This window comes from Lonchura striata, chromosome 4 (genome assembly GCF_046129695.1).
Source record: "Lonchura striata isolate bLonStr1 chromosome 4, bLonStr1.mat, whole genome shotgun sequence".
NCBI lineage: Eukaryota > Metazoa > Chordata > Aves > Passeriformes > Estrildidae > Lonchura > Lonchura striata.
Window position 1 is genome coordinate 10,898,863 of NC_134606.1, and position 13,107 is coordinate 10,911,969.

The 13,107-nt window shown below is 36.9% G+C and overlaps 1 protein-coding gene and 1 long non-coding RNA gene across 2 annotated transcripts in view; one reads left to right on the top strand and one right to left on the bottom strand.

The window, feature by feature from the left end:
- Positions 1-502, top strand: part of LOC144246208 (uncharacterized) — a 48,540-nt gene extending 48,038 nt beyond the window's left edge. The window contains exon 4 of the long non-coding RNA XR_013339869.1: positions 414-502. This is a non-coding gene — a long non-coding RNA (uncharacterized LOC144246208). The remainder of the gene's footprint in view (positions 1-413) is intronic.
- The window catches only part of SH3TC1 (SH3 domain and tetratricopeptide repeats 1), a 28,533-nt gene extending 17,954 nt beyond the window's left edge, over positions 1-10,579 (bottom strand). The window contains exons 1-4 of the mRNA XM_077782733.1: positions 10,482-10,579; positions 4,968-5,219; positions 2,619-2,693; positions 375-502 (exon numbers count right to left, since the gene is read on the bottom strand). Of these exons, the coding sequence (XP_077638859.1) occupies positions 375-502; positions 2,619-2,693; positions 4,968-5,175 (411 nt within the window). The 5' untranslated portion in view covers positions 5,176-5,219; positions 10,482-10,579. The remainder of the gene's footprint in view (positions 1-374; positions 503-2,618; positions 2,694-4,967; positions 5,220-10,481) is intronic.
- Between the last annotated feature and the right edge of the window lie 2,528 nt (positions 10,580-13,107).

Below are 13,107 nucleotides of genomic sequence, written 5' to 3' on the forward strand. Positions count from 1 at the left end.
TCCCAGGAAATGAGCATGCAAAATGACTCCAGGTGTCTAGAAGCTGAAGTGATAGGTCAATACAAGGACAAATTAAAATAAATCAAAGCCCCATTATTTTCCTTGATGTAAATGAATGCAGAAAATTTTTAAAATAAACTCATTCAATTACCTATTAAGGTGGGTTTATTTATTTTATATCAATTTCGTTCTCCAGTCTTTTTTTATAATTCAATATTTCTAAAGCGCCTAAATGTTTTTAGGGGTTACTGGTTACTCAAATTCAAGCACCCAGCATATAGATGGAAATAGGACCTAAATATCTTGCAGACTATTTCAGTAGCACAGGGGATATTATCTGAATAAATAAAACAATTTCCAAGCAATTGACTTACACTGAAGACAGTCATCACCTCCTTGTTGTCATTTTCCAGGAGACGGAGCTGCCCTCTGAGCTGTCTTTGGAGCCTGGGATCAGGACATCCACTCTTTCTTTTTACCATTGTTAACTTCAAGGAGATATCTGGAGGAAGACATCCATTTTCAGTACTACAAGGTTTGTGAATCAGCTTTGGATAACCAGAACATGCCTCAAAATCATAGATTATACATTAAGATATATTTTTTCAGCTTCAGAGACAGGCACACAGAACACTGATCTACTGCATGTTTCTTTTACAATTTTTGTTATCCTGTAGACATAGGAACCTAGCATGAAACAGTTTTGAGAGACAACTGATACTTATGGATGGAGAAGAAAAATAAGAATTAAAAAGCAAGTAGATTGATAATTTGTCAATTTAGACATTTCTGGGCATTGCAAACATGTCCAGATTTCCAAATATTCCACACATACAACAACAAAAAAAAAACCCTGAAGAATAGTTCAGCATGTTACAGCCCTTCATACTAATCTTAAATTCATGGCTATCTGACATGTCACCCCACTGCTTCAGAAAGCTTTTATAAATCAAATGTTGTAAAAGCTGATTCTCAATTAAGCTTGGTTGGTTAACCAAGTTAAATGGTCCAACTAAAAGCTCACTTAGATGATTTTCCCAGCACATCTGAAAGCAGCTAGATACCTATTGGCAAGCTCTTGGCATCTGTTTATGAGAAGCTTTTACAACAGCTAAGGGTACAGCTCCAGCCAGCTTCTCTCATATAAAGAGTACGTTTGATAAAGCTGCTTTTATTCCACATTAATTTGTTAATTTTTCTCAATAACAGTAAATCATACATTTTCAGACACCCAGATGGGCACATATAAGCCAATAATACCCAGTCAGGAGGAATTCCAATTGCAAAGTATGTAAATAGGACACACTTCCAGCAATATGGTACTGTTGTGCATACTAAAATATTCCACCTCCTCTGAGTTTCACATTTTAATCTGACAAAATAAATGGTTTTCACATTCTGGCCTAATATTCTGTATCTTGGTCTGTTTTCAGAGGGCTTCCTATGCATATCTCCAGGAGTTTTATCATGACTTGCAGAAATTACTCATTACTTTAAGGTCAAGAAGGGTGGCTCAGAAATATAAACCTGTGTTACTGAATTACAAGGCCTCTCCCTTTAAGCTGTGGTCATATAATCAGTTGTTAGCAGGAAGAACACAAAATAGAGTTTCTGAATGTTGTTCAGATCTCTCCCAGAGTAGAATTACTGACCTTTTCATTTTACCTGAAAACATACAACATACTGGCACAAGAGAAGACTGACTTAAAAATGTATAAGTACAATGTATAAGTACATTTTATTCAAACTTGTTCTGAGGTAAATATATAATGGCAGACACACAATCTAACTTTTATAGAAAGTTAATGTTAATGAAATAATTATTAAATTGACTTAAAACAACAGAAATTCAGCTACTTCTGCCAAAAAACTCCTATAATAATGCCTTATAGAGATGAAATGTCATGTAAAACCCCATCATAACCTCCTGTCTACTTCTGTGAGCCCAGACTCATACCTCCAGTTACAAAGAACCTAAATTCTGTGCACAGCAAGACAAGCAGGTATACAAAGCACAAATAATTTGACTAGAAATAACCATATGCCTGGGGAAGGCTGCCTGCCACTGGTGATTTGTCAGGTCAAGCCAGAGAGCAGGGAACAGCTCAGTGCTGCTTTTGATGGCACAAGAAGGGAAATGTGCCAAGACTCTCAATACACACTGCCTGCCATGAGCCCTCCAGAGGTGAAGCCTGCTGAACCCACTTACTGAAGAACTGCACTCAATTGACACTTTACTGAAAATACAGCATTAAAACAATAAAAAATAGATACTTGGAAAGGCCACAAACTTCAAAAGATAAGACATTTGAAGGATCGAAAGGCATATGTAAAATAAGCTACGAACTTCTTATTTGCTTCTCTCTTTTTTTAACCAGTTTATTATAGTACATAAATTATTTCTGCTTTTTATAGCAGTTGCTCCACCTTTTTGTGAGAAATTCTCAACAAATCTTGTGTATAAGTTGGTCACTTCACAGCTGCCATGAAATACATTATAAAACTTACAGGAGTGATAACTGCAAATGTTGACATAGTTGAGTTGTCTCAAAAAGAAAAAGTAAGCTGTGAGAAAATCATTATAATATAAAGATAGGACAGGACAAAAAATGCCTTACCAGTTGGAAAATTCTCTGCCTGATTGGGAAGGGTCCTTGAACTGACATTCATGCATTTTTCACTTGGAGAACACTCTATTATGATAAATGAAAGGAATTATTATGTACATTTACTAAGTCATAAAAATCACACTGAAAAAAAACCCCAAAAAAATACACCATGCTTTCAAAGCATTTGATGCATCAGACAATTTCTAAAACAGAATAACTATTTTCTACCCTTTCTGCAGAATATTTCTTTCCTCCTGGACTGGAGGGGGAAGTTGAATTTTTATTGCATCATTTTGATGTGAAATTTCAAGCTGGGGAATTGGTGGAAAGAAAGGTTCTCAGGAAACAGAATTCTCATTTGGGAGAGAGCAAGGGTCAGACCTAATTTTCTCTTCCCTTGTACCTATATTAAAAATGGCTCCCACTGATGCTTTAGTGGTATAAACTATTGTGCCTTGTACCAGTTAATACAAGGAGAAAAATAACTCTATCTGTTATTTGTGTATGCAATACTTACGAGGGGGTGCTGTATAATCAAGTGATTTGAAGTTTCAGGAAAACGCCACAAATAAGATATGTTTTGCATTAATACTAATCTGCTTTTTGCCTTTAGCCCATATTTCTTCCTGTCCTTTGGGGAATGATATATTTTTATGATAAGACAACCATTTCCATTTTCTCAAGGCTCCCTGGGCAAGTATCAGTGAAGACAAGGCTTCATATTTCTAAGAATAAAAGAGAAATAGATCTTGCCTTTTTACTAGAAAATTTCTGAGGCAATTTTCATGTATCCCAAGACATTATCCTATGAAGCTTTGCTTTTAGAATAAACCCTGTAATATAGCAGGGCATTTCCAAGTCTTTTGCATCTTCCCTCAAGTGCCTCTATGAATGTTACATTAATAAAGTCATGCAAATAAATAAGGACACATAAAACAGAGTTTTCCCACTTCACAAAGAAAGGAAGTAAGCACAGAAAACATTATCTTTAATGCCTATTACTAGCATATACTCAAACTAGAAATTGAAATCCCCAAACACTTTTGTTTTGTAGGATTTTGGTTGGGTGTTTGACAGAAACATTTGGGCTGGTGTTTTATTTATTTTCTTAATATGGACTATATGATGTTTGTTTTTAAATAGAAACTTGATAGTAAACTCACTGCAGTGCAGGCTGACTATGTTTAGGAAACATTCTAAATTTAAGTCCCCTAGATCTTCTGGGACCAGACTTACCTGTAGTTCTGCTTTTTCTGGTTTTAGTCACAATTACAAAAAGAAGGTGTCAAAGCTTTGACAGCATGTTATTATTTCGATTATAATTTTATAGTTGACAAGAACAATAAATTAGCATACATTTTTGATATGTGAACTATTATCACTATTATTTTGATATTAAAAAACTATAAATTTCCTTGAATGATAAAGACATTAATATCCATTTCTGTGACTTTTAGGAAAAGGCAAAGCCTATCAGCAGACATTGAATTACACTGAATTACTCATCCGTTTAATTTAAAATAATAGTTTGCTGTTAAATTTGAGTGAAAGGGTAAGAGTTGCTATAAATACAGTTCGAATATGTTTCAACTTCTTAAAGTACTAGAATTAAGTTCAGAAACTTGATATTAACTTCTACTTGGTGGAATGTGTTGGATACTTCTTGGAAAGCTAAAGAGCAACTTTATACTGCCCTGGGATGCTTGCATCTGGTCTTTGATGTCAGAAGTGTTGCAGTTGTGAAAACAAAGATATTATACAAGTCACAGGACATATACTTCTAAATTAAATAGGGTTTTTTTTGTGATTTTTGGAAGTGTTTTCACATAAGAACACTCTTGAGCCTACTGTAAACTAAGAGCCTGGCCATTGCCATCTACCCATGTCCCTCCACTCCTCTACCCAAAAGGTCATTTCTTACTTGCATGATTTTACTCCACAAAGTAGATTTTCTTTTGTACAAAGGCAGAACTACACCTCTGATGAAAAAGGAACATTAAAAATTATTAAAACAGAAACTTGGCTTCTGAATCTTACAGATATAGCAAAAAGTGCTGGAAAAAGAACTTATATTTGGTTCTGATAATTTTCATCTCCTCCTATCTTACTAAAAGATAATCCATTTGCCTGCCCCAAGTGAATTTCAGTGTAGATTGTTCAATAGTCCAATCTATGCAGCATTTCTATGGAGGAGACATAGCTGCTTTTTGTATTTCAAAAGAAATCCATCTGGGTTTTGTCATTCTGTGTAAAACACATGAGAGTTCTCAGTTTCTGCAGCATTTAATAAACACAGTAATTCAAGCACAAGGAGGAGTCAGGAGCAGAGGCACCAGGATGTATTGTTTGAGGTCTTACCCGTTTGTTCTTGCAACGTGTCCATCCCAATTCCATCTCTGAGGGTGCTGATGGCAGCATTGCTCTCCACATGTTTGCAGTCACACCTGCCTATTTTCTGCTCTGTTTCTTCCCTCTCCAAGTTCCTGTCTTGCCCTCCCTCCAGAGCAGGGACAATGGTGTTAGTGCTGAGCATAGATGTGCCACCTGCCGCTGCCAAACTCTCCATAATTTAAAGTTCCTCACAGTGACACAATTTACATTATCAACAACCTGAAAGGGGAAAAAATTATCAATAATATTTTTTTAAAGCATCAGAAAAGATGAACATATTTAAGAGCTGTCCCTCTCCTGCAGGAGTTATTTTTAATTGTAATATGGATTAAAGAATTTTGCTATAGGCTTTTCTCAGAGGAAATGTTGTGTAACACACAAATTTATCCCAGAAAAAGCTCCTGCAATGAGGTGGCATCACTGCTTTAGGAACAAAGCAACAGACTTGGCTAACAGCAACAATTCAAGGCCTGAAGTGAAATGTACTTGTGTCCACTGCTAATTATTCATTCTTGGCCAGCTATAAAGCAGAGCCTCCCAGGGATAACATCATTCACATCAACAGAGGAATTGCAGGGGAAAAACATCATTTTCTAAAGGTGACAAGAATGGAACAAGTACTGCATGCTGAATTCAAACAACAAAGAAAGTTTATATAAATTCAGCTAAAGAATGAATCCTCCACAGGAACCTACTGTGAAGGAAGACAAGCATCCAAAGAGCCAAGTATTACTTTGCAGCAAAGCAGAAAAATGAAACCCTACTGAAGCAAAAGGCTGAGTCTGGCAGCAAGACTCCACTTGGCATGATCAGGAAGAAGGAATAGAAATGGAAGTAGAGCAAAGGGGCTGCAAGCTTCACTGCTCCCTGCAGTCACTGAGGTGAGGCATCCTGCAATCCCATTTCTCGGGCACAAGCTACTCAAGGGTCAGGAAGATGCAGCCGGACCACCAGCCAAAGCATCTGCAAAGGATGCGACTCATGTAGCCAGAACATGCCCACTGATGTTTACACCCTTTTCCTCATTGGGCTTTCAATGTGTCTAAATGATTTCATAAAGCCACAGGACAGATTTTGCTTCAGTCCTGTCATTTGGATTAAATCTGACTTCCTCTGTGTTTACTCCAGCAACACTCACTAATGAGCTACATTCATGATGAGTGTTCAAGGCTGCAATCTTCAGGGAATTTCATCTCCTTTGTTTTCCAGCAGAAATTGGTTACATCTGAAGCTGCAGATGAAAGATGCACTTCTGCTCTGCTAAAGCTTCAGACTAGTGCCTGGTCACCTAGTATCCACTCATGATCTGCCTTCAGTCTGGTCAAGAAATATCTCACTTCTCCATTTACCATGCAATGGAGTGTCCCAAAGCACATTGATTCTGGCTTTTTTCTTCACAACCCTGCCTCTTCCAATGCTTCTTGCCCTGCAAGCTTCACATCATAGATCCCTAACCCTGAGCAAACCAAGTACCAATATGAACAGCAAAACAGCTGCCAGCAGCCTGCCAGGGTAAGCAGGTACATGGGACAAGGCAGGATCTGTCTGCACAACTTTCTTACTCTTTTACAGCCATTGAAACCTTTGCCCCAAATGAGCACTTCTTGAAAAAACAGTGAACTATATATAGACTGAGGCAAGTTATGCAATTACAGAAAATTAATGAGGTATAGTTACAGGTTGTATTTCCAGCTCAGAGAATTAAATCATAACCGGATCTACCACAAATTAATGAAGTATGAAGAAATCTAGGCTGGATTTTGCTTTAATGTTTTCATTGTCCCATTTTGCCATTTACTCCAAAGTGCCTATCAGAGTGCTGAGGCTGACTTTCAAAGGATGCTTTTGGTGCTGCATCACTGTTCTTTATATAAAGCTATGAGTAAAAATTCATATATGCACCTACAAAACATAGATGGTAACTCAAACACAAGTAATTTTTATCCCTTCTCTCACAAAAGAACATTTTAATTCACATATGTGGTTGACACTGAAAAACTGCCTATCAGACTTCATGACCTAGTTATAAATGTTTAAAAATGCAGATCAAACTCACTTTGCCAGGGATCTGTTTTTCCATTTATATAGCTGACCCTTTCCTTGAAGTAATGACAGTAGCTAACACCATTCTTTTCATTACTGTACCAGGATTATAGGTAATGCATTCCAATTTTCACATTTAGAAATTAAATACTTTTCTGCATATATTTTGTAAATAATAGTATGTCCTGTCAATGAAGATGTAAATATTTTGGTATTAATGATAATTTGGTTCTAAAGGAGGTTGTTTAAATTACATTGTTCTATGAATTCAAAACCAGTTGTTATTTTTAGGTCAGGATTACCCTTAATCCCAAAAATGAAATTCAGTGTTCAGTTTATTAATTTTTTTCCATAAACTCCTATCCACAACCAAAAATCCTGCACAAAATTTTGGAAAAAAAAACATATTCTGACTGGAATTATTAGAATTCAGTTGAATTGGAGAAGAGATGATGATAAACTTTTTCATCTCTTCTGCATCAGCTTCTGTTGGTAAGAGTAACATATATGCAGGCCTGTGAATGAACTTAGAAAGCTTGGTGCTATAAGAGCAAGTAGGACATCTGAGCAAATCAAAATGGATATAATCTGTTTAAGAAGATTCAGTCATAGAGCCTAAGCCAAGAGAAAAAAATCAGAATGAGTGAAAGAAAAGCAAAACAGGTATGTCCTTATGTATATTTCCTCTGGGTTCTTCCAAGATGCACAGAAGAAAAACTCAAACCTCAAGCATTTTTAGCAGTCATGTTCTCCTCTACAGATTTCTTTTCCATTTTTAATGTTTGCCTTAACCACCAAATGTCAACCCATGTGGCTTTGTCTAAGTACTGAGAACAAAACAGTAAACTTTAATGTAGCTAGGCCCCTTGTCTACCTAGGCCCTTTTTAATGTTTATCTGGCATCTAAATGTATCCTAACTGACACAAATTTGGTCCCAAGTGACAAAGATTTCATAGAAATTTACATGAAATCCCTGTACTTTTATTATTTACCTTTAACTATCATGTAAGTACCCCAAGACACAAGCAAAGCTACAGTGTAATAATCCTATTTATTATGAGGATGCTTTCTCAATTATTAAATTGTTCCACCACAAATGAAAGCAGATTTAATGGCACAGAACCAGAGAAAAACATTCATCAACATAAAACAGCTTTAGAGAATACTAAACTGCAGTGCTTGAGTCAGTCTCATTAGAGATTTTTTTCATAAATCTATAATGCTAGTAAGTATAATGGTAAATTAGCAACTAACACAAGATTAAAATCTTCAAGATTAAAGATCTAGCACTCACCATATAAAGTTTGTCATCTCTAACTAGTCCTTGCAATCTACATTTATGTGCAGACTATTTGTACTGACTACGCATTTTATTAATCTAGGTAAAACTATTTTTCTCATATTCTTTGAGTCTTGACCAAAAATATTCATATTTGCTGCAGGATGTTGGCCATAAAACTTACTGATCTTCCTGTTTTTCAGAACCCAGAGCCAACCTCTACTCAAAAGCCATCCAGCCAAGGGGTGGCTCTCCCCACTGCTCAGGGGGAGGCTCAGTTTCTGAGGCAGCAGAGAGGGGAGTGGCAGATGCGGGACAGCTCAGCACCTTGGGTGCTCCTGGGTGCTCGGGTGTCCTCCCTGTCCTTGGCCTAAGCTCCTTGGATCCTGGGAGTGTGCCCAACACCTCCGTGTGCTGCCCCTGTCCAGGCTTGTGAGGCTCAGGAGGTCACTCACAGAATTACAGAATCATGAGGTTGGAAGAGATCTCTAAGATCATCAAGTCCAACCTATGCCCTAACACCTCAATTAGACTATAGCACCAAGTGCCATGTCCAGTCTTTTTTTAAACACATCCAGAGATGACTCCACCTTCCCTGGCCCTTCCCAGGGCACAGCAGGCAGGAAAGGACAGAATCCAACAGCTGTTGGGCATCAGGGGAAATGAGACACTTATTTTTCCTTCTGGAAGTTAACCAGAATAATTCCTTTATCGTGCCTTTCAGTGTGTTCCTGCTTCCTTTTTGCTGAGTGTTTTCAAAGCCCAGTTAATCAGAAAAAAAAACATATAGTTTGAGATTTTCCATGTAGGCTGAGGGTTGTTTTTCTCCCCTGCCTTTTTAAATTATTTTAAGATGTATTATGGATGACAGGAACACCAATTCATTCCTATTTAAAAGGTGTTGAAGGAGAAAACCAAAAACATCCACTGAACCAGATTCTCTCTCTCCCTCTAAAGATATTTTTCTGAGACTAGGAGCTGGTATACAAAAATAGGCTTTATTCAAACTAGCTGCCTAAAACCTGTATGCAATACAACATCTTTTTCATTCATCATTTTCCCTCTAGGAGCCTCAGGACAATGTACTAATGACTTACTAAGGACCTGTCTTGCAGTTAATCTAAATTAATCTAGGTCATTTTCCCAAACTGATGCTAGAGTAGTTATTTTATTCCTTTCTTCCAGTTCCAATTAACATTTCACATCTTCTATATTAGGCTACAAACATCTTAAAGCCAAGATCACTACAAACGTTTTCCTTAGAGAGTAAATCAGACTTGATCTCTGTGAAATTCACCAGCATGACTGTAAGAAAAAAAATCCATATTAGGTTCTGTATAGGCAACAATTTTTATGTATTCCACATAAAGGTAAGCAAATCTATAATCCGGGTAAACAAATTTAGAAATCTGAGTGCTTTCCAAATGGAAGATTGACTCCTTTATCACAGAAGTAACTTGAGTTTAGTTAGCAATTCTCAGTAAACAATGTTGCAATAGGTATTATTGTTCCTAGTGGTCTACAAACAAAAGAGCCCTAGCAAGAGCTTCAGAGATGCAATAGATGCCTTTAAAAGCTTTAGCCCTCTCTATTATTTATTTCCTTTATATCTCAGTAAGACTGAAAAATATTTTTCATCCTCAACACAGCTCTAAAAGCACCATATGTCCAAAATTTCCAAGTTTAGATATGGAAAATTGGAGAATAAAATCCACAATAAAAATAAGCATAAACTCGAGGCATGCTTTAAAATAAAAATCAGATCACTTAGAAAACTATAAAAGGCATCTGTGAATCTCAGTACTTCATTCTGAGTGCTAGATGTGACAGAACTTGGCCTGTGGCAGATAATGCAGAGGAATAAAGTAGGAGCTGTTGCTACTGAATCAGAGCTCAGCCAACACCACGCTACCTAGAAGAGGAAACAGAGCAGCACAGAAAACCCAGCAGGTCCTCATAACTGTGACAGATCACATTTACCCATATTTTCCAGTGATTTCATTACAGACACACCAAAGAACAGAGCACTACTGAAATTACCCATTTAACTGGCTGCAATTCCAACACATTGACAATAAAATAGTCAAACACCAGATCACAAGTACCAAAAATAGAGCAAAGAAGGAGATGCAGACATAGAGCACAGGACTTCCCCTACCTTTTCCAGGTCTGATCCACTGTACCATGCTGGAATAGAGCAGGCACATCCCTGCCTTCCTCAGCTCTGCTCAAAACTGACTCCAGCACAGCTCTTCCTGTTTGACCTTCTTATCTTTCCTGTTGATTGCACAGCCTGGCTTGGATGTGGCCAGTACAAAAAGTTGTCTATTAACCAATACTGTTAATTCCAAAACTTTTTTTTTTTAAAGAAAGATTCCTGAGAATGGAGTTGAGCTACTAAAGTTCATTATGCAAAGCAGAAATTTATGTGCTAGAAGGTTCATTCTCTCCAGCTTTTCAAAGCAATAATTAATTGTGGCATTTTGCATTGGTGACTAAAAGGCTCCAAGGGACACATCCAGGCCATTGTGTTAAAAAAGCATTGTTCAGAAAAAAGTTACAAACAGTCCTTCAGATAAATTACAGGACTTTGTCACCCTTTTGCTTTCATTTGCAAAATTAGATTTCTTGCTATCATTACAGCTACAAAAAACACTGATGAAAAATTTTTTGACAAAAAAATTACACTAATATGCTCAGGTTTAAATGCAGAAGTCTATTATTTAGCAGATCTATCATGCACTATGCAGAGTTTAATATCAGGGAGTGGAGCAAGACTGTTCTAGAATGCACACAGAGTGTAACAAGACTGATCCATGTGCCATATCCTAAACAACCCACAAAAGCAGTGGGGTTCAAGGTGATGGGCTGTCCCCACTGCACTGTTGTTCTCCTACAGCTCTTGCCAGCAGGACCCTTCAGATGCCTTTGAGACCTTAGTTTTGACTCTGCCAGTCCATCTCAAGGAACATGCACTTGAGAGTTGTTTTTAAACATTAGAAATCAGGTATTAATTATAAGTCATGCTCTCATTTACCTTACTTCATCCCATCACCCCACATAAACAGGAATTATAAATGCTACTTCACACTGATCAGGCAGTCTGTTCCTGCAGTGGGCTTGGGAACTCTCCATATTCCCGGAAATTATGCATTTGGAAGACACTCAAGTGATTGTGTAAATCACAACCAACCAATCATCCCAGAGGGAATTAATTGATATTGCACTATAATGCAGTACACAAAGCATACCTCTTCAGGAGTAATTAATTTATGTAGTAATTATGCCAACAGCATGAAACACAACATTTCTGTCACCACTTTACTGATTAATTTTCCATGAGTTTCATAAATGTCCAATGTCCATGACATTTATTTTATATATATATTTAAAGATAATATTTGGTTACATTTTATTACATCAATTCTTCACTGATATTCCTCTTTTTTTTATGTGATTCAAAGTAGTTAAAAAAAAAAAACCTCAAAGAGTCATCTAAGACTATATTTTTCCCAATGGGTAATAATCTTTCAGTCTCTATTTCTGAGTCTCCAATCATCGTAGAATCTACCACTGATTAGTATGTCCCTAAAATCTTAAAAGATACAACTAACTTTTATATTAGAGTACTGAAATTAGGAGAGATGCAACTCACTTCAAGAAACACAAAAAATATAGCACCAACTGAACTCCAAGCTCCTTAGCACCCTTTTCCATACTATCATAAAATAGTCTGGGTTAGAAGGGACCTTTAAAAGTAGTCTTATCCAACTCCTCCCTGCAATCTTCAACTAGATCAGAAGTCTTCAGCTTCCTCTGTGATTTTACTCTGAAGTCATGTTCTATGGTATTTCATCACACCACAGCCAGTACTTTAATTCTTGGTTATGTATGGACATGTAGTTTAGGTGGAAACAAGAAAAACAAAGTTTTCAGTTTTAAGGTAATGATATCAAAAGTTGTCCCTGGACTTCATGTTGTCTTGTTGGAAAAGTACTAATCTGCATTACAAAACTCTAGGTGGATAACCTTATTGGACAGCTGCTCTCAGGAAATAACACCAGAGACCAATATATTGCAGCAAACAGGAAAAAAACAGAGGTAGCACAGATTGGTTTCCATATTAGTAATCACATCCCTCATACTACATTTTAATTACTATGAATTGCGCTACCTGTTTCAGATTTCCTTTTGCTAAAAATAGGCTTCAAAGTTGTTACTTCTAGTCAATTCTTTACCTAGTAAAATTACATGAAGACTTGATGGTCCTGTTTATGTTGGGTTGTCCCTGATCTCTCCAGAATTATTAAAAGAAGCTGACAGGAGGCTGGGGAGGACATTGGGTGTTGATACAAAACACTTCCTCTAATTGTCTTGCTCAGGCATTGCCTTTCATCATCCTGTTTGCCCTTCTGCAGCTGCATGTTTGTCTGACCATTTATTCACTTCAGCAGCTTGTTTTAGGGAAAACAACACATTTTAAGGCTGTCTTATACCTTCCAGTATAACTATTATTACATCACGCTTGGGGAAATACCTATGAAGGAACAGTCCACTGCCAAAGGGACTAACTCTAACTTATAAAAATATTGAGGCATAACTCATTTGATTATTCACTGGCAAGTGACAGAAATACCAGTTTTGGGTGAGAAGGGATATTTCTACACATTTTACTAAGTTCCTGTTTGATTTCTTTCATCCCAAGTCCAAAATATGTTAGCAAATGTATTGTCCCTTGCTGGAAGCCATCATAAAATGTTCCTGTTTGTTCCATGTTTTGCTGA